General features: G+C 38.3%; 1 protein-coding gene across 1 annotated transcript in view; it reads right to left on the bottom strand.

The window, feature by feature from the left end:
• Cfh (complement factor H) overlaps nucleotides 1-22,628 on the bottom strand; it is an 83,677-nt gene that overhangs the window by 46,611 nt on the left and 14,438 nt on the right. Inside the window, exons 4-7 of the mRNA XM_059280089.1 lie at nucleotides 21,228-21,304; nucleotides 13,495-13,686; nucleotides 10,600-10,770; nucleotides 6,680-6,853 (exon numbers count right to left, since the gene is read on the bottom strand). Coding sequence (XP_059136072.1) covers nucleotides 6,680-6,853; nucleotides 10,600-10,770; nucleotides 13,495-13,686; nucleotides 21,228-21,304 — 614 coding nt within the window. The remainder of the gene's footprint in view (nucleotides 1-6,679; nucleotides 6,854-10,599; nucleotides 10,771-13,494; nucleotides 13,687-21,227; nucleotides 21,305-22,628) is intronic.

Genomic DNA, 22,628 nt, shown 5'->3' with positions numbered 1-22,628 from the left:
GATAAGGAACTGAGGGCTCTTATCAAAGCCTTATGAGTATGACATGTGGGACATAGGGCCTAATGTTTAGTAAATGCCCCTGATGACTGAGAACCATGGCAGTCTCTGAGAGCACCACACTGATGCTGAGAAAGTCGCCAAGTCATCCTCAAATCTGGACCAAACTGGGAGACAACACAAGTTTGTTATGAAGCAAATATTTTTATTGATACTTGCTACAATGCAAATAAATAACTAAAATAAAATCTTATATGTCCTCCTTTCCCAATAATTTGCTAAAAGTCTTCAAAAACGTTTCTTAATTTGAAAAATGTGCATATGCATATATACATACATTTGAGTAGCAGTAAATTATGAATTTAAGTTTTCTAAAATTTATTTTTAATATTACTTAAAATCTTAAATTTTAATATTACTTAAAACTTAAATGTTACTTAAAAGAAAAACCTGGTAGGCTGCCTGCAGATCTTCTCTTTCTCTGTGTTCCCCCACATCCAAACCCCTAATCTCATTCCCAGTTCTTCAGCAGAACACCTGTCAGCCTTTTCCTTCTCCCTCCCATCTCCTGTAGACCCCACAGATTTCTCCTTCTAATCCCCCTCTCCTCATTCACTGCTTTGTTCCAGTCCCCAACCCAAAAGGCACACCCTGCTAACCCCAGGGCTCCTGCCACCGCAAAAAGTAGTCTGAAGGCAAACCCAAACCTCTCCTGCTCCTGATATCCAGTACTCCAGTCTCATACCCAGCTCTATAGCAGGAAAACTGTTAAGATCTCCCTTTCCTCTCTGACTCCATCCCCAATAGATCACTAAGCTCTTCTCTTCCTACCTTCCTTCCCCAAACTTATCTCAACATCCCAGCCTCCAATATCAGTAGGCACTCACAGAGAACACACCAGCTGAGCAGAACAGAGAAACAGGTAAGATAACTGAAGACCTTCACCACTCCCTCCTTATCTACAAACCAAACTCTCCAGTTTCTTCCTTAGAACACCACTTTCAGCCTTCCTTCCTCATTGCCCACATCTCCTGTGGATCCTACATACCATCCCCTCCTAACCCCACTCTCCCTACTTGTTGCTTTATCTCCACCCCCAATACAGGTAGGCGCCCTTTGCTATCCCACAGGCCTTGCTTGCCAGAAAACCAGGAAGCCTGCCTGCAGACTCTTCTCCCTCTGCTTCCCAAGATGCAATCCCCCAGACTCAAGCCCAGCTCTGCAGTGGAACACCAGTGGCAGCCTTCTGTGTCCTCCCTCAGCTCTGATCTCATGTGGATCCCACAGATCTTCCCCTTCTATCCTCCCTCCCACACTCTTTGCTTTGTCCCAGCCCCAACTCCAGAAGGCACTCCTCCTGCTAAGCCCAATTCCCTGTGAACATACCAGCAGAGCAGACCAGGGAAATAAGTAAAACACAGCCCCCACACTCTCCCAAACTCCTTTGAGGAAGCAGAAAGCAAGGAATAAAGCACCCACCCAACAAAGACAAATATCGACCTATAATCACCCCAAAACCAGATGCATAGACACAACTGTATAAATACAATTAATAAGAGTCAGGGCAATAAGACTTCACTAGAGCACAGCTATCTTACCACGGGAGGCCCTGAATATTCCAGCATAGCTGAAACACAAGAAAAAGACCTTAAAAACAGGAACTATGGAGGAAAGCTTTACCACCAGAATACAAGAGATTTAAAGGAGACTTTCAGGTGTTGAAGATACAGTAGCAGAAATGGAAACACCAGTGAAAGAAAATGTTGAATCTAAAAATTTCCTGACACAAAACATCCAAGGAATCTGGAACACTATGAAAAGACCATAACTGCTGCTGGTGGTGGTACACACCTTTAATCCCAGCACTCGGGAGGCAGAGGCAGGCGGATTTCAAGGCCAGCCTGGTCTACAAAGTGAGTTCCAGGAAAGGCACAAAATTATACAGAGAAACCTTGTCTCGAAAACAAAACAAAACAAAACAAAACAAAACAAAACAAAACAAAACAAACAAAACAAAAAAAAAAGAAAAGAAAAGACCATACCTAAGAATAACAGGAGAGGAAGGAGAAAAATCTCAGCTCAAAGGCCTAGAAAATATTTTCAAAAAATCATAGAAGAAAAATTTTCTGACAGAAAGAAGTAGAAATTTTTTCTGATAGGAAGAGGGAGATACCTATAAATGTACAAGAAGCACACAGAACACCAAATTGAGTGGACCAGAAAGGAAAGTCCTCTCACCACGTAATAATCAAAACATTAAACAAAGAACAAAGAAAGAATATTAAAAGCTGCAAGAGAAAAAGACCAAGTAATATAAAAAGGCAGACCTATTAGAAATCCATTTGACTTAGCAATGGAGGCTCTACAAGCCAGAAGAGCTTGGACATATGTGCTGTAAGCTCTAGGAAACCACAGATGCCAGTCCAGATTACTATTCCCAGCAATACTTTCAATCACCATAGATGGAAATAATAAGATATTCCGTGATAAAATCAAATTTAAACAATATTAACCTAGAAATCCAGCCCTATAGAAGGTGCTAGAAGAACTCTAACCCAAGAAATCAATTGCACCCATGAAAACACAGAAAATAAATAATCTCACACCAGCAAAACCTAAAGAATGGAAAAATGCACATACACATGAACATATTATCAGCAACAATTACATAAAATAACAGGAATTAAAATTCACTGGTCATTGATATCTCTCAGTATCAATGGACTCAATTCCCCAATAAAATGACACAGACAAAGAGAATGGACCCCAAACCAGAATCCATTCTTTTGCTGCATACAAAAAGCACACCTTAACATCAAAGGATTGGAAAAAGATATTCCAAGCAAATGGACCTAAGAAGCAAGCCAGTGTAGCTATTTTAATATCTAACAACATAGGCTTCAAACCAAAATTAATCAAAAGAGATGGAGAAGGACACTACATACTCATCAATGAAAAAATCCACAAAAATATATCTTCTTCTCAGCACCTCATGGAACTTTCTCCAAAGCTGACTACATACTCAGAAACAAAGCAAGTCTCAATAGATAAAAGAAAATTCCAGTAACTCCCTGCATCCTATCATAGATTGAAGCTGTGCATAACAACACCAGAAACAACAGATTGAAGCTGTGCATAACAACACCAGAAACAACAGAAAGCTTACAAGCTTGTGGAACCTGAAACAACTCTCCATTGAATGGTTACTCAGCAAAGGAAGAAGTAAAGAAAGAAATTAAAGACTTCCTAGAATTCCATGAAAATGAATACACAACATACCCAAGGTTATGGGACACACACAATGAATGCAGTGCAAAGGGGATGGTGCATAGCACTAAGCGCTTGCATAAAAATATAGGAAGATCTCATACTGGCAATTAACAGCACACCTGAAAGCTCTAGAACAAAAAGAAGTAAACATACTCAAGAGGAGTAAACAGCAAAAAAAATAATCAAAACTAGGGCTAAAATTTAAAAAAAATGGAAACAAAAAGGACATTATAAAGAATTAGTAAAAAAATTGTTCATTGAGAAAATCAACAAGATAGAGGAATCCTTATCCAAACTAACTAAAAAGGAGAGAGACAATATCTAAATATAGAAAATCAGAAATGAAAAGGGGAACACAACAACAGACACCAAGAAAATCCACAGAATTATACAGACACATTTTTTTAAAGCCTGAACTCTACAAAATTGGGAAATATGAAAGAAATAGATAATTTTCTCAACAGGTACCACTTACTAAAGATAAATCAAGATCAAATAAAAAGTTTCAAAAGCCCAGGGCCAGGTGGGTTTAGCCCAGAATTCTACCAGACTTTCAAAGAAGAATTAAGACCAGTACTCCTCAAATTATTCCACAAAATAGAAACAAAACGAATGTTGCTCAATTCATTTTATGAGGCCACAGTCATTCTGATACCCAAACCACATGAAGACTCATCAAAGAAAGGGAATTATAGGCCAAATTCTCTTATGAACACAGATGCAAAAATACTGGATAAAATACTTGCGGATAGGATCCAAAAACATATCAAAAAGTCTTCCTGTATGATCAAGTAGGCTTCATCCCAGAGATGCAGGGATGGTTCAACATACTAAAAAGTCAGTAAATGTAATCCACCATATAAATAAACAGAAAGGAAAAAACCCATATGGTCATCTTACTAGATGCTGAAAAAGCCTTTGATAAAATCAAACACCCTTCATGATAAAAGGGACATATTTATACACAACAAAGTCAATATACTGCAAGCCTATAGCCAAACTCAAATCAAACAGAGAGACACTCAAAGCAATTCCACTGAAATCAGAAACAAGACGAAGTTGTCCACTCTCTCCATATCTATTCAATATATTACTTGAAGGTTTAGCTAGAGCAATAAGACAAATGAAGGAGATCAAGGGGATACAAATTAGACAGGAAAAATTCAAAATATTTTAATTTGCAGACAATATGATAGTATAAATAAGCAGCCCCAAAAATTCCATCAGGGAACTCCTTCAGCAGACAAACATTTTCAGCAAAGTGGCTGAATAAAAGATAACTAAAAAAAAAAATCTCAGTAGCCCTTCTATATAAAAATGACAAATAGACTGGGAAAGAAATCATGGAAACAACACCTTTCAAAATAGCCTAAATATAATAAAATTAAATATCTTAGAGTAATACTAAACAAGCAAGTAAAATACCTGTATGATAAAAACTTCATGTCTTTGAAGAAAGTAATTGAAGAAGATAGCAGAAGATCTTCTATGCTCATGGATTGCTAAAATTAGCATAGTAAAAAATGGCCATCGTACCAAAGCAAGCTACAGATTCAATGCAATCCCCATTAAGTTATAACACAATTCTTTACAGACCTAAAAAGGACAATTCCAAACTTCATATGGAAAAACGAAAAAAACCAGGATAGCTAAAATAATCCTGAAAAAATAAATGACTACTGGATATCTCACCATGCCTGATTTCAAGTTGTGCTACAGAGCTATAGTAATAAAAACCACATAGTATTGATGTATTGACATAAAAACAGATACATTGATCAATGGAATCAAATCAAAGACCCAGACATAAATCCACACACCTATGGATTCCTGATTTTTGATAGAGAAACTAGAATATGAAGGGGGAGGGGAGATAGGGTAGAGGGAGAGAATTGGGGAGAGACAGCTGGAATTAAGGGGTATTTGAGGGATAATATGGAAACCTAGGACAGTGAAAACTTTCTAAAACATATGAATGTGATCCTAACGAGGTCTCCTAACAATGGGGGGACACAGAGTCTCAACTGGCCATCTCTTGTTACCAAACAAGGCTTCCAGTAGTGGAACTGGGTTGCATTCAGTTGAGTTGTTGACCAAGACAATCCCATAGAAATCCCCAAATAAACCAGACTGTTGCTACAAAATGAGTTGTTCTTACAAACTGACAGTGGGGCCCCATGGCAGAGAATAACATCCACACAACTCATTGAACATGGAGAAGTTGAGCTGGTACCTACATAGAGCCTTCACCCCTAGATTCTAGTGCCTTTGGTGCTGGAAGGTACTTGGCAGGCTATCAAAAATATAAACACTGCCTCAGTCCTAAATCCTTTGACCTACAATCCTTCTTGCCTGAATAATATGCTAGGGCAATAGTGGCACAGAACTTGTGAGAGTAGCCAACCAATGTCTGATTTGACCTAAAGCACTCTCCATGAGAAGGAACCCATACCAAACCAAGAACTAGAGACTAGATAAACCACAGATCTAGGATAAATACTGAATACTACTAGTAATCAATCAATCAATCAATCAATCAATCAATCAATTGATTCCTGATGATATCCTGCTATACTTGTAGACTACATAAATAAATAAATAAATAAATAAGTAAATAAGTAAATAAATAAATAATTCCTTATATATTCTGCTATACTTGTAGACCAGTACCTTATCCAGTCATTATCAAAGAGGCTGTCTCTGTCAGTAGATGAGAACAGATGCAGAGACTTACAGGCAGACATTAGGTGAAGAGTCTAAATTGGAGGTCTCCATCAAATCCCTCTTTACAGAGCCCAGGGAATCTCATAGAACAGGAAGACACCAGAAGAACAAGGCCCTTTCTACCAACTAAGCAAGGTACATATGAGCTCACAGAGACTGAAACAGCAAGCATGGGGCCTACACAGGTCTACATCAGATCTTCTGTGAATGTATTTCAGCTTTTAGCTTTGCATTTTTGTGGGACTCCTGACTGTGACAAGTTGATCTCTGACTCTTGTGCCTGTTATTGGGACTCTTTTCCTCCTTTTGGGTTCCAACTTTGAGATGATAGTTTTTACTTCATCTTAATTATAATTTACTGTGTTATGTTTGGTTGTTATCTCTTAGAAGACATTTACTTTCTCATGAGAGACAGAACAGGAGTGGATCTAGGGGTGAAGGGAGTTGGGGAGAAAATATGAGGAGCAGAGGGAGAGGAGACTATAATTAGAATATGTTGTATGAGAAAAGAATCTATTTTCAAAAGGAAAATTATTATTATTACTTAAAATATTACTTACTTTTAAAAGTAAAGTGTTCCTAAAAGTTGTATGAAAAAAATTCAAATATTTGCTACTTATCTCCATTTGTCCATGTTTAAAAGTGTAATTTCAGGATTATAAGGATTAAAGGTGTGAATAAAGCTTACAGCCACATCTTGGAGCAGGAATCCAGCCAGTACTTGTACACTTTACGACTGTTTCCCTGGTTGCAGGATAAAAGCCCTCTTTACATCCATATGTGATTTCATCATCAGCTCTGTGTTTGATCCTCTGAGGTGAGAAGTTACCATTTGGAATATAAGGAGGTTTGCATGTCATTTCTGAAAAAGAAACATATACAAATAACGAGGAATATTTTAATTCTCATTAAACTTAAGAATATGAACATTAGCCCACCCGATTCTTCCCTAGTTGCTGGCCAGCAGGGAAAACTCCCGGTGGCCAGGCTCTCCCACCAAACACCCCCCCCCCCATCGGACCCTGCAATCTACAAGACCCAAGCCTTACCCCAGTACCCATCTGTCTGTGACTCCAGTAACTTCCTGAGACAAGGAATCCACCAGCTCTCATTGGACCAAGAGTGGCTTCCTGAGACACAGAATCCACCAGCTCTGACTGGACCAAGAGCCCTGATAGGACCAAGAGTGACTCCCTGAGTCACAGAATCAGCTAGCTTAGATTGGGCTAAGTGCAGCTCCCTGAGATTCAGAATCTGTCAGCTCCAATTAGACCAAGAGCTAAGATTAGACCCAAAGGAGCCCCTTGAGACACAGACACAATAAGCACAGAGTTGACCAATAGCAGCTCACTCAGACACAGGCATCTCTTGTACCTATTAGAAGAAGAGATGGGCAGATGTCAATGCAAAAATACATACAACATAAAGAGCAATGTGGCATCACCAGAACCTAGCCCTCTTGCAACAGTAAGACCTGAACATCACAACGTAGAAGAACCAGAAGAAAGTGACCTTAAAAATACCTTCATGAGGGCTGGAGAGATGATGGCTCAGCAGTTAAGAGCACTAACTGTTCTTCCAGAGGTCCTGAGTTCAATTCCCAGCAACCACATAGTGGCTCCCAACCATCCGTAAAGAGATCTGGTGCCCTCTTCTGGCATGCAAGCAGAACACCATATATAACATCTTTTAAAAAATACCTTCATGAAGATGCTAGAGGACTTTGAAGAAAAAATAAAAAATTCCCTTAAAGAAATTGAGGAAAAGACAAACAAAAATTGGAAGAAATCAATAAATCTTTTAAAGAAAGCCAAGAAAATCATGAAAAAGCAATTAAATATGTGAAGGAAACAGTACAAGATCTGAAAATTGAAATAGAAACAATGAAGAATACACAAACAAAGGAATGTTGGAAATAGAAAATCTGAGTAAACAAACAGGAAACACAGATGCAAACATAACCAACAGAATACAAGAGATGGAAGACAGAATCTCTAATGTACAGGGTACAATAAAGGAAATAGATTCATCAGTCAAAGAAAACACCACAGCCAAAAAAGTCATAACACAAAATGTCCAGAAAATCTGGGACACCATGAAAAGGCCAAACCTAAGAATAGCAGGGATAAAAGAAGGAGAAAAATACCAACTTGAAGGCACAGAAAATATATTCAACAAAATCATGGAAGAAAACTTTCCCGACTTAAAGAAGGAAATGCCTACAAAGATACAAGAAGCTTATAGAACACCAAATAGACTAGACCTACCAAAAACTACCTTCACCACATAATAATTAAACCACTAAATATACAGAATAAAGAAAGAATATTAAGAGCAGCTAAGGAAAAAGGCCAAGTGACTTATAAAGGCAGACCCATCAGAATAACACTCGACTTCTCAATGGAGACTTTGAAAGCAGGAAGGTCCTGGACAGATGTTATGCAGACACTAAGAGGCCATGGATGCCAGCCTAGACTAATACACCCAGCAAAACTCTCAATCACCATAGACGGAGTGAACAAGACATTCCAAGACAAAACCAGATTTGAACAATACCTATCCACAAATCCAGCTCTACAGAAAACAATAGAAGGAAAATTCCAACCTAAGGAAGTCAGATACACCCTCGAAAACACAGGCAATAGATAACCCCACAGCAGTAAATCCCAAAGAAGATAAATACACACACACACACACACACACACACACACACACACACACACACTACCACCAAAAGATAACAGGAACTAACAACCACTGGTCATTAATATCCCTTAATATCAATGGACTTAATTCACCTATAAAAAGACACAGGCTAACAGAATGGATATGAAAGCAGGACCCATCTTTCTGCTGCATACAAGAAATACACCTCAACTTTAAAGAGACAATACCTCAGAGTAAAAGGCTGGGAAAAGTCTTTCCCATCAAATGCACTTAAGAAGCAAGCTAGTGTAGATATCCTAATAGCTAACAAAATAGACTTCAAACTAAAATCAATCAAGAGAGATCAAGAAGGACATTATGTACTCATCACAGGAAAGATCCACCAAGATGAATTTTCAATTCTGAACATTTATGCCCCAAATACAAGGGCACCCACATGTGTAAAAGAAACATTACTAAAGCTTAAATCACACATCAAACCCTACATATTAATAGTGGGAGACTTCAACACCGCATTCTCACTACTGGACAGATTTGCCAGATCAAAACTTAACAGAGAAATAAGGGACTTAACTGATGTTATGACTCAAATGGACTTAATTGATATCTATGGAACATTACACCCTAACAAAAAAGAATATACCCTCTTCTCAACACTCCATGGAACTTTCTCTAAAACTGACCACATACTCTGTCACAAAGAAAATCTCAACAGGCACCAAAAGATTGGAATAAACACCTGTATTCTATTGGACCACCATGGCTTAAAGTTAGATTTCAACAACAACAAAAACTACAGAAAACCTATAATCTCATGGGAACTGAATAATGCTCAACTGAATCAACAATGCGTCAAGGAAGAAATAAAGGGAGAAATTAAAGACTTCCTAGAGTTCAATAAAAATGTATGTACTCCATACCCAAACCTATGGGACACTATAAAAGCAGTGCTAAGAGGAAAATTCATAGCACTAAATGCTCACATAAAGAAGTTGGAGGCCGGGCGGTGGTGGCGCACGCCTTTAGTCCCAGCACTCGGGAGGCAGAGGCAGGCGGATCTTTGTGAGTTCGAGGCCAGCCTGGTCTCCAAAGCGAGTTCCAGGAAAGGCGCAAAGCTACACAGAGAAACCCTGTCTCGAAAAGAAAAAAAAAAAAAAAAAAAAAAAGAAGTTGGAGAAATCTCACACTAGTGACTTAACAGCACACCTAAAAGCTATAGAACAAGAAGAAGCAAAGTCACCCAGGAGGAATAGATGCTAGGAAATAACCAAATTGAGAACTGAAATCAATAGATAGAAACAAAGAGATAGAAACAAAGAGAACAATACAAAGAATAAATGAAATAAAGATTTAGTTCTTTGAGAAAATCAACAAGATAGACACGCCCTTGCCCAGACTAACCAAAAGGCAGAGCGAGAGCATCCAAATTAGCAAAATCAGAAATGAAAAGTGAGACACAACAACTAACACTGAGGAAATCCAGAAAATCATCAGGTCATACTTCAAAAACCTGTACTCCACAAAACTGGAAAATCTAAGAGAAATGGACAACTGTGTGGACAGGTATCACAAACCAAAGAGTTGAATGGCCGTTAGCTAGGCAAGAAGAGGTTAGGTGGGACTTCTGGGTACAGACAGGAGTTGGAGAGGAAGAAACAAGGAGTCACCAGCAGAGGCAGAGAAGACAGATATGCAGGAGGAGAGGTAAAAGCCACAAGTCAGGTGGCAGCATGTAGATGAATAGAAATGGGTTGGTTTAAGTTATCAGAGCTAATGGGACAAACCTAAGCTATAAGCTGAGTTTTCATAATTAATAAGTCTCCATGTCATTTTTTTGTGAGCTGGCAGCTCAAAGCAAAGCATGAATACAGCCATCATTCTTTTCCACTCACTAGCCTACTTCTTAAATAAAAAAGACTTAGAAAATAACAGTAATTTTACCTTCACAGGAAGGCTGAGGATTCCATCCGGAAGCTGTGCAGACGGTATCCCCTCTTTCTTTGAACTGAAAACCTCGGTCACATTTATATTGATACCTTTCATTCACCTTGTAAACTGGTTTATTAGATATACCATTTCCATTTTTAATTTCTGGTCGTGTGCAGGAAATTTCTAAATGCAAGAGAATAATTGTATAATGTTTACTATGAAAGGAAATCTGCTGAGCAAGCCATCTTTTCACAAGGACAGTGTTTTGTTCCCCTTAGGTCAATCGGCCAAAATCAGCCAACCAAACAACAATTGTTTTGACCTGACTGCTTTCTTAATTATGTATTTGGTGTTTCAAATATTCACTTTTGAAAAAAGTTAAAAGTATACTACTTTAACATATGGTAAATTAGCCTGTTGAAATAAATAGCAGCCTGTAACAGTCCTCAGATTCTTGTGAAAATGAAAATGGACACAGGCTTGCAGGTTAATATTTGCGTTGGATAATCTGCAAAATAACACATCTTCAGATTATTGATAGAATTTTCAAGACCTCATTTTTTCACAGAAATCTATTAAAGTCACTTTCCATTTGATCTTTGAAAAATCACAGGATTCTGCTTTGCTGTCTTCACCATAGGTAGGAACTTTTTGTTAAAAAAAAAATAAGAAAAGAAACCTAGAGAAGTCCTGGCTACCACTTTTAACACACTTCTCTTAACACACACTACTCTGGGACTGTGGCACTAGCAACTGGTCTCTCAAAGCCTTTCCTCCCATCTTTTTATTTCATTTTTCCCTATTTATAACTAAATAAACTTTTAAATGGTCACTTTGAATATGTTTCATCCTTTTCCAAATCAAGCTGAGTTAGTTTGGACAAGCCTATATAGTAACTGTGCTGGCCTACGCTCCTTCTCTTATTGACTTATCACCTCTGTTCAGCTGTTGAGTAACAATTCTCTCTAAGATAAGACATTTCATGTAGGAGGGATGCTCCTACAAAGATAGGATGCTCTAAAGTAGTGGTTCTCAACTTAATGCGGCTGCCCTTTAATATAGCTCATGTTGTAGTAACCCCCCCAACCATAAAATTATTTTCATTGCTACTTCATAACGGTAATTTTGCTACTGTTACAGATCATAATATAAATATCTGATTTGCAGATGATCTTAGGCGAGCCCTGTGAAATGAGTCATGACCCACAGGTTGAGGACCACTACTCTAAAGGGAAGTAAAGCCTCCCATCCTCCAAGGAAGTTCATTAAGCTCAGGAAGTAAACAATTTAAATGCTTCAGGAAGTCCTTGAAATTGACCATATTGACTAGGCTCCTCCTTCCCCATGCATACATAAGCAGTAATGACTGCTGTGAAATACTTTTGGATCAGCTGAGCTTCCTAGAAGACCCTCATACCATTGTGCATTGTGCTCTAGCTTTCCAGCTTTAGTGAGCCATCACCCGTGCTGGGGCAGGCTTTAGATGATGCAGCTAGTTTTGAGTTGCATCTACCCTTGCAACAGTAGCAAACTCTTTAGTTTACCAAAATGGACTTTGGTGGTAGATCTGTCATCAGTTCCCTATCTGAAGGGAGTAGATGTTGGTTCTAATCTCCCCAGTAATGGGTTTATGCAACAGTGGGGCTTCTGTGTACAGCTGACAAGGCTCAGGACATCATTGTGCCATGGGCACCTTGTTGTCTTTCCACCTTTCTTCCCATGGCTTTCTGAGGGTTGCTATGCTTGCTCTTCTAAGGTATTTGCATCTGCATCCTTATGCTTTCTTTAAAACTAGTCTCAAGGATCAGAATTTCCTAGGTTTCATTAGCCATAGACAATGAGTTATAGGCATGTAAATAACACCCATGAAACTTCAATGTGTGGAGTATATGACACACTGAATGTACATATAAGTATATCATTATTTTCATGAAGAATCAGTGTTGTTAGAAAGACTTTTTAAAAATAAATCGTCAGTCCTGAGGGAAGGAAATGATGTAATTATAATCTCAAAAATTAAAGAAAATTAAAAAAGAAGAAAACACTGCCTCCGTTCGTGTAAGATAGACAATGTTAAAAGTGGTGAAAATATTGGAGATGTTAGATAATATTTCAAAAGTAAATATAGTATAGCTCAACACCTGGGGCACCTTCAGGAAGATTACTGTAAGATATAGATGCTATATGGATTACATATCAAGTTCAGGCTGGCCATGGCTACATTGTGAGAGGCTGTCTCAAAAACACAGAAACAAAAGACGAAAAACAGGAAGAAGAGAAGAAAGAAACAAAAATCAAAGAAATATTGATTAATAATTTATTATATAACTTTGTGATAAGTCAGAGATTTATTTAGTAGCTACAATTCAGAAAAATAAAACTGACAGTAAACTTGCAATACAAATGTGTGTGTGTATGAAATATCACTTCCTAACAATATTTATTGAAATTAGAATGTCATGATGCATGATTGGAAACATACAATAAACCTTTAGCTTCCAAAATCATTGTAAAATTCTCCTTTGGAAGTCAATTTTACAACAGACAACAGAAATGCTGAGGCTAGACTCTGAAGAGCAACACCAGGTAGTAACCTTTGTTCACATCTTAACCAAGTCATTAAGCCACAGTAGTGATGGTCATCTGAGTACTTCCATTAAAGAGACTATAAGAGGACATGATGTATATAGTTGTTCGGAAGGTAAAATAAGAGGTTCATGAAAAAACAAAAAACAAAACAAAAAAAACAAAACTTCAATCAATTAGAGGAAAACAGCCATGCTTAGTAAGCATTAGAGTGATACAATTATGTTTTAATTAAAAATGTACTTTAAAAGGAAATGTATATCTTTCATAAGAATGGCTAAAACCATTGAAATACCAAGTGGATGAGTATGTTCATCTTACCCACACATCTTGGCTTCTCACTGCTCCAAAGGCCATTATCTGAGCAGTGTATTTCCTTCTGTCCTTCAACCTTGAAGCCTGTGTTGCATTCGAAGCGCACCACCTGTCCAAAATAATATTCCTGGTCTGGTTCCGCTGCACCGCTTACAATTCTTCCATTCTCGGGTTCTGTCACCGGCAAACACTTAACAACTGAAAATACAAGCATCACTTTTACCAACAGAACTTGAAAGCTTCTATGTGAAATATGTGTATATGAATAATAAAAAAAAAACATCAGCAAGATAGACCTGGAGGAAATCACTTAAAGGTTTCAAAACATGTAGTATGATGGTTTGCAAGAGATAAAAGTTATGTAACATAAGTAGTTTGGTTATCAGTTTCTGTGGGAATGGGAAGAGAAAACTATCACTTTGAATGATAGTTTGAATTTTAATGATAGCAAGTTTCTCCTAAACTATTTAAAAAAAGTGAGTTCTGAAATAATCAAATACAAATGTTTTACTGAGCCTTAGAACAATGTGGCATTGGAATGCCTCAGAGCATTCCAATAAGATGTAAAAGCAACCACCCCCACCCATTGCAGCCGCAGTTGTAGGGCAGCAAGCAACACTCCTGCAGACAGACCTTCCCACCACCACCCCACTTCAGACCCTGTAATCTACAAGTCCCATTACCTCCCCCAAACTCATCCATCCCCTAGACCTCAGTGGCTCCCTGAGACACAGACTCTGCCTCCTCCAATTGGACCAAGAGATGAGTAATTGTTCTCCAGACCCAAGGCACAACCCCTGCCCCCCCACCCCCACTCATTGCAGCCCCAGTTGCAGGTCAGCAGACAAGACTTCCATGGGCAGGCCTTCCCTCCACCACACCTCATCAGACCCTATAATCTACAAGCCCCACTTTGTCCCCCAAACCTACCCATCCCCCAACACCCCACTGGCTCCCCAAGATGCAAACACAGCCAGCACCAATTAGACCAAGAGCAGCTCCCTGAGACACAGACAACACTTGCATTGATGGGAGGAAGAGATGGGAAGAAGCCAATGTAAGAATACATTCAACAGAAGATCGAAGCTGCTCTCTGACACAGACTCCACCAGCTTCTATTGGACTGAGGTGAGTCTTTGTTCTCCTAGCCAATCACCCCAGCCTCTAGACTTTAGGCCCAGGGGCACAACCTCCAGCCCAATACCCCACCTATTGCAGCCAGAATTGCAGGCCAGTGGGCAGGACTCCTACAAGCAGGCTTGATGACCACCATCCCCCACCTGACTCTGTAACCTACAAGCCCACTACACTCCCCAAATCCACCCATCCTCCAAGACCACAACTGCTCTCTGAGACATAGACTCCATCAGCTCTGATCAGATCAAAAGCTCCAATTGGACCAAGAGCTCCCAACTGGACCAAGAGCTCCAGTTGGAACAAAAAAGGCTCCCTCAGAAGCAGACACCATTTGCACTGATTAGAAGAATAGATGGGTATATGCCAGTGGAAAAATATATTAAACAATATAGCACCACCAGAACCTAGTGGTTCTATACCAGCAAGACCTGAATATCCCAATACAGAAGAAGCAGGAGAAATCAACCTTAAAACTGACTTTAAGATAAGTAAATGAACAGGAACTAGAGATACAAGCATAACCAACAGAATACAAGAGATGGAAGAGGGAATCTCTGGTGTTGAAGATACAATAGGGGAAATAGATTCATTAGTCAAAGAAAACATTAAAGCCAACAAACTCAAGATATAAAACATCCAAAAAATCTGGGACACCATGAAGAGCTCAAACCTAAGAATAATAGGGATAGAAATAATAGAAGAAAAATACCAGCTCAAAGGCACTGAAAATATATTCAACAAAATCATAGAAGAAAACTTTCCCAACTTAAAGAAGGAAATGCCTATGATGATAAGAGAAGCTTACACAACACCAAATAGACTGGACCCAAAAGAAAGTCCCCTTGCCACATAATAATCAAACAACTAAATATACAGAATAAAGAAAGATTATTAAGAGCTGTAAGGAAAAAGGCCAGGTAACTTATAAATGCAGACCTATCGGAATAACACCCAACTTCTCAATGGAGACTCTGAAAGCCAGAAGGTCCCGGACAGATGCTATGCAGACACTAAGGGACCATAGACGCCAGCCCAGACTATTATACCCAGGAAAACTCTCAATCACCATAGATGGAAGAAGCAAGATATTCCACAAGAAAACCAGATTTAAACAATACCTATTGACAAATCTAGCCCTACAGAAAGCACTAGAAAAAAAACAAAAAAAAAAAACAATAAACTCCAACCTAAGGAAGTTAGATGTACTCACAAAAACACAGGCAATAGATAATACCACAGCAGCAAATCCCAAAGAAAGGAAACACACACACACACACACACACACACACACACACACACACACACTATCACCAAAACATAACAGGAATTAACAATCACTGGTCATTAATATCCCTTAATATCAATGGATTCAATTCGCCTATAAAAAGACACAGGCTAACAGAATGGATACGAAAACAGGATCTATCCTTCTGCTGCATACAAGAAACACAACTCAACTTCAAAAACAGATACCACCTCAGAGTAAAGGGTTGGGAAAGGACTTTCCAATCAAATGGACTTAAGAGAAAAGCTGGTGTAGCTATTCTAATATCTAACAAAATAGACTTCAAACTAAAATTAATGTAAATAGATCTAAAAGGACATTTCATATTCATCACAGGAAAAATCCATCAAGTTGAAGTCTCAATTGTGAACATTTATGCCACAAATACAAGGGCACCAAGATTTGTAAAAGAAACATTACTAAAGTTTAAATTGCACATCAAACCCCACACACTAATAGTGGGAGACTTCAACACCCCACTCTCACCAATGGACAGGTCTGCCAGATAGAAACTTAACAGAGAAATAAGGAAACTAACGGATGTTATGACTCAAATGGACTTAACAGATATCTACAGAACATTCCACCCAAACACAAAAGAACACAACTTTTATCAACAGATTAAAAAAAAATTGTAATAATCCCCTGTACTTTATTGGATACCCTGATACCCAAACCACACAAAGATGCAACAAAGAAAGAGAATTTCAGACCAATCTACCTCATGAATGTTGATGAAAAAATACTCAATAAAATACTGGCAAACTGAATCCAAGAACACATCAAAAAAATCATTCAACATGACCAAGTAGGCTTCATCCCAGAGATGGAGGGAAGGTTCAACATACAAAAATCTGTCAGTGTAATACACCATATAAACAAACTGAAAGAAAAAAAAAACCACATGATTATCTCATTAGATGCTGAAAAACCTTTGACAAAATCCAACACCCCTTCATGATAAAAGTCCTGGAGAGATCAGGAATACAAGGAACATACCTAAACATAATAAAGACAATTTACAGCAAGCTAACAAACAACATCAAATTAAATGGAGAGAAACCTCAAAGCAATTCCACTAAAATCAGGAACAAGACAAGGCTGTCTACTCTCCCCTTATCTATTCATTATAGTACTCGAAGTTATAGCTAGAGTAGTAAGACAACAAAAAGAGATCAAGAGGATACAAACTGGAAAGGAAGAAGTCAAACTTTTGCTATTTGTAGACAATATTATACTATACACAGGTGACCACAAAAATTCTACCAGGGAACTCCTACAGCTGATAAACGCCTTCAGTAATGAGGTGGGATACAAAATTAAGTAAAAAAAAAATCAGTAGCCCTCCTATATACAAATAATAAATGGGCTGAGAAAGAAACAACAACAACAACAACAATAAAATCACCCTTTACAATAGCCACAAATAATATAAAATACCTTGGGGTAACTCTAACCAAAAAGTAAAAGACCTATATGACAAGAACTTTAAGTCTCTGAAAAAAGAAATTGAGGAAGATATCAGAAAATGGAAAGATCTCCAATGCTCATGGATAGGTAGAACAAACATAATAAAAATGGCAATCTTACCAAAAGCAATCTACAGATTCAATGATATCCCCATCAAAATCCCAACCCAAAACTTCACAGACCTGGAAAGAACAATACTCAACTTCATATGGAAAAAAAAAACCCAGGACAGATAATACAATCCTGTACAATAAAGGAACTTCTGGAGGCATCGCCATCCCTGACTTCAAGCTCTACTATAGAGCTATACTAATATAAACAGCTTGGTATTGGCATAAAAACAGACATGTTGACCAATGACATCGAATTGAAGACCCTAACATTAATCCACACACCTATGAGCACCTGACTGTTGATAAAGAAGCAAAAACTGTACAATGAAAAAAAGAAAACATCTTCAACAAATATAACTGGACACCAACATGCAGAAGATTGCAAATAGATTCATATCTATTGCCATGTACAAAACTCAATTCTAAATGGATCAGAGATCTCAACATAAATCCAGTTACACTGAACCTGATAGAAGAGAAAGTACGAAGTAGTCTTGAATGTATTAACACAGGAGACTACTTCCTAAATATAACACCAGTAGCACAGATACTAAGAGCAATAATTAATAAATGGGATCTCCTGAAACTGAGAAGCTTCTGTAAGGCAAAGGGCACAGTAAATAATACAAAATGGAAGTTTATAGAATGGGAAAAGATCTTCATCAACACTACATCTGACAGAGGGCTGATCTCCAAAATATACAAAGAACTCAAGAAACTAGACATCAAAATACCAAAATAATCCAATTAAAAAATGGAGTACAGATCTAAACAGAGAATTCTTAACAGAGGTATGTTCAATGGCCAACAGACATTTAAGGAATTGCTCAACATCCTCAGTCATCAGGAAAATGCAAATCAAAACAACTCTGAAATATCATTTTACACCTGTTAGAATGGCTAAGATCAAAAACACCAAGGACAGCTTATGTTGGAGATGATGTGGAGCAAGGGGAACAATCCTTCACTGTTGATGGGAGTGAAAACTTGTACAGCCACTTTGGAAATTAGTATGGTGACTTCTCAGAAAATTTGGAATCAATCTGTCTCATGACCCAATGATACCACTCTTGGGAATATACCTAAGGAATATTCAATCATACCACAAGGGCACTTGCTAAACTATGTTCATAGCAGCATTATTCATAATAACCAGAACCTAGAAATAACTTAGATGCCCCATAATGGAAGGATGGATAAAGAAAACATGGCACATATACATAATGGAGTATTATGCAGCTGTAAAAAAAAATCACTGGGTGGTGGTGGCTCATGCCTTTAATCCAAGCACTTGGGAGGCAGAGCCAGGAGGATCTCTGTGAGTTCGAGTCCAGCCTGGGCTACCAAGTGAGTTCCAGGAAAGGCGCAAAGCTACTCAGAGAAACCCTGTCTTGAAAAACAAAACAAAAAACAACAATAACAAAAAAAAACCCCAATGACATCATGTAATCTGCAGGCAAATGAATGGAACTAGAAAATATCATCCTGAGTAAGGTAACCCAAACTCAGAATGACAAACATGGTATGTTATGTACTCACTCATAAGTCAATACTAGATGTAAAGCAAAGGCTAACCAGACTACAACCTAAAGCTACAGAGAAGCTAGCTAACAAAGAGGACCCTAAGAGGGACACATTTATTGCTGTGGAAAGGGGAAATAGATGAGAGTTCCATCAGTAAACTGGGAACTGGGGAGTGGGGCAGCAATAAAAGGGAGGGGAAGGGGGATGAGAACATGAGGGAATGGGATGGTCAAGCTGGTGAAGGGACAGAGTTGGAGAGCAATGAAAAAGACATCTTGATAGAGGGAGACATTACGGGGTTAGGAAGAAACCTGGTGCTAGGGAAGTTCCCAGGAATCTACAAGGCTAACCCCAGCTTAGACTACTGCAATAGTGGAGAGGGTAACTGAACTGGCCTACTCTGGTAATCAGATTGGTGACTATCCTAACTGTCATCATAGAGCCTTCATCTAGTAACTGAGAGAAGTAGAGATCCACAGCCAAGCACCAGGCTGAGCTCTGGGAATCCAGTAAAAGAGAGGGAGGAGGGATTATATTAGCAATGGGGGTCAATATCGTGATGGGGAAATCTACAGAGACAACTGAACCAAGCTTGTGGGAATTCATGACCTTTATGCCAACAGCTGTGGATCCTGCATGGGACCAGACTAGGCTCTCTGTACACGGGAGATAGTTGTGTAGCTTAGTCTGTTTGAGGGGCTCCAACAGTGGGATCAGGATCTATCCCTGGTGCATGAGCTAGCTTTTTGGAGCCCATTACCTGTGGTGGGATGCCTTGCTCAACCTTGATGCAGTGGGGAGGGGCTTGGTCATGCCTCAACTAAATGTAACAGGCTTTGCTGACTCTCCATGGGAGGCTTTACCCTTTTAGAGGAGAGAACTGGTGGTGGGAGTTTGGGGTTTAGAGGGTTTGGGGGGAAGGCTGGGGGTACTGGGAAGAAGGATGAGAGTATGATCTGTGGTTGGCATGTAAAATGAATAAAAAAAAATCTTAAAGAAAAAAAGATGGAAACGTAATGAATTTTAAGATATTTCTTCTGATAGAGAAATTGTCCTTACTTTTCCTTTCCACCTTGGTGTTCATTTTTTTATTTTACTTAAAATTTATCTGTCATGAAGGTGCTCAAAGTTTATGTTGCCTGAAGAAACTTTGGATGGAATAGACGTCCTAGGGGTGTTTCCTTGTCTTCCCAGCCAAAGATACCGATTCGACAGGCCATTTGGTGGTCTCAAAGCTCAATTTTAAACAAGCATCTCATGTAATTCTGATGTCAGTGTTCCCTGGAACCACTTCTCATGTCCTTATCTGAAAAGTCTCTGCATTTCTCCAGGCATGAGAATGTCCAATGTGATCACATTCTCTTTCTCTCTCTCCTTCCACCCCCAACCTGCTCTTCTTTCTCTCCCTTATTTCATACCATGGAAATAGGACATAGCATTTGAATGGGCCTTTACTATTTCCATAGTGACTAGAGATTTGGACTATTTTCCCCAAACTCACAAACAAGACCTGTATTCACTCATTCTTGCTGTTTGCAGAACATACGAGCAAGAGGTATAAGAATAGAGAGTTCTTTCTTAATTCTTGCCTTTTTTCTTTCTTTCTTTTCTTTTGGCTAAAGTTAAGGCTGTGGAAAAACCTTCACATCAGCATACTGTTAATAGATGTTTCAATCACATTCTCTACCACAGTGGTGGCCTACAGACGTCCCTGTAACTGCATGGTTGTTAGGGGAGACATTCTTCATGAATACAGCTTTCAAATTCTGACCTTTTATTAAGTTGGGATGTATGTATGTATTATTAATTTTTTGAAACCTAAAAATAAAAGAAAATTTGGCTTTGGTATTTCTAATAATCAGATTGGTCATAAAATCCTATCAATCTCTGTTTGTATTTTTTAATGTTTTTAGATAGTTTTGAGTTTTATTGATGACCCTTGTGTGCCGAGGGTCAAATCCATGATCCCCAAAGAATCTACACTAGCCCTGAGAAATTTACCACCCTCTAGACTTAGTGTACTTAGTACATAGAAATACAAAATAATACTCTGACAAAACAGCTATGTTCTGTTTTATACTAGAAACTATAAAATATTATGAATAAGATATACGCAAATGTAAACTTCAAGAATATTTTTCTATAAAATGTGGAAAAATCTTAACTACTTTAGGTGTTTAGTTATTCTTGTCAAACTGCTTTTTATTTACCTTCACATAATGGAACATCATTGGTCCACCCATCTGCATCACATTCACGATAATCAATCTCACCTAAGAGTTGATACCTAAAAACACAAACAAAACAAAGTTGTGTTAAGACATCATGTATTCTTACGTACTGTTAAGCTCTTTACTACCATGGATGTCCTCCAGTAAGATATTTTTAAGAAAAAGAAAAATGTTCTCTTTTTTATATTATTCTCATCTTGCTCCTAATTCTTTATAGGAAAAAAAAAAAACACTTCAGCAGAATAACTTAGTCAAGGAGCTTGGAATTAAAGGTTTACTGGATACTCGCTGTAGAGGAGATGTAATCATTGACTATAAATGTGATACTCTAGCTCCCTTATGAGGCAGAATGTGTACTCTTCCAACAGAAAAAGCAAAGTTTCCAGTAAAGACTTTCCATCCATATTAGAGACCAACCTGTCATGCCATGCTCCTTCAGACATTCTGTAAAATTCCACACAAAACTTTCCTGAACCTATGTTCATGGAGGGAGGGGAGAGGAGGAGAAAATGGTTTTCCATACAGAAAAAAACTTTTTGCAATGTCATCTCAAAATCACCTACATGCAGGACAAAAAAAAATGATTGCTCATAGGAATCATTCTGCTAAATAATATGTAACTAAACCTATACCCAGCAGAGAAAATGAAGACAGAGCTATAGGACTAAAAAAGGTGAGCAATAAAACAGGGATGCAATAAGCCTACTCTATCCATAGCTTTACTTCTGGGTTAAAACAAACAGACATGTATTCCTCAAGATAGATAAAACATTCTTTAATAAAAATTTAAATTAACGTGAACTATTTTTACCTACTGATCCTACATGGTGTGAGGACTCTCATTGATAGGTGTCAGTAATTTCGCCAACAGATTTCTGTTGGTGATGGAAGCTCAATATACAAAGTTCCTGACATAATAGGGTTCCATCAGTGTTTATTCTTTATATATATATATATATATATATAGATAGATAGATAGATAGATAGATAGATAGATAGATAGATAGATAGATTGAACGAGATAACAAAGAGTACAAGACACTCAGAGTCAGAGGAAAATATTCAGCTCATTTCCTCCAAATTGTAAATATTAAGTTCTGAGACTGAGGGATTCAAATGAAGAAAGCATATGAGTTTTGATTCCCCTTTTCAGGACAAGGGTGAAACCCAAAACAGGGAGGCCAGCCTGGGATGAACTAATTCAGAGATGAACAGTGGAACAGCCTGAAAAACTCATGCCAAGGCAATCCGTGTTGGCTGTGTGCAATAAGGTGTGTGGTGATGAATGCAAATTGAGATAAAAATGAGTTTACAAACTCTTCTTCAGGTTGTGAACAAGGAGAAGCCAGATGAGAAATGAGTACCCAGTGGGTACTTGCA

Source organism: Peromyscus eremicus, chromosome 15 (genome assembly GCF_949786415.1).
Source record: "Peromyscus eremicus chromosome 15, PerEre_H2_v1, whole genome shotgun sequence".
NCBI lineage: Eukaryota > Metazoa > Chordata > Mammalia > Rodentia > Cricetidae > Peromyscus > Peromyscus eremicus.
This window is presented reverse-complemented; position numbering and strand designations above follow the sequence as displayed.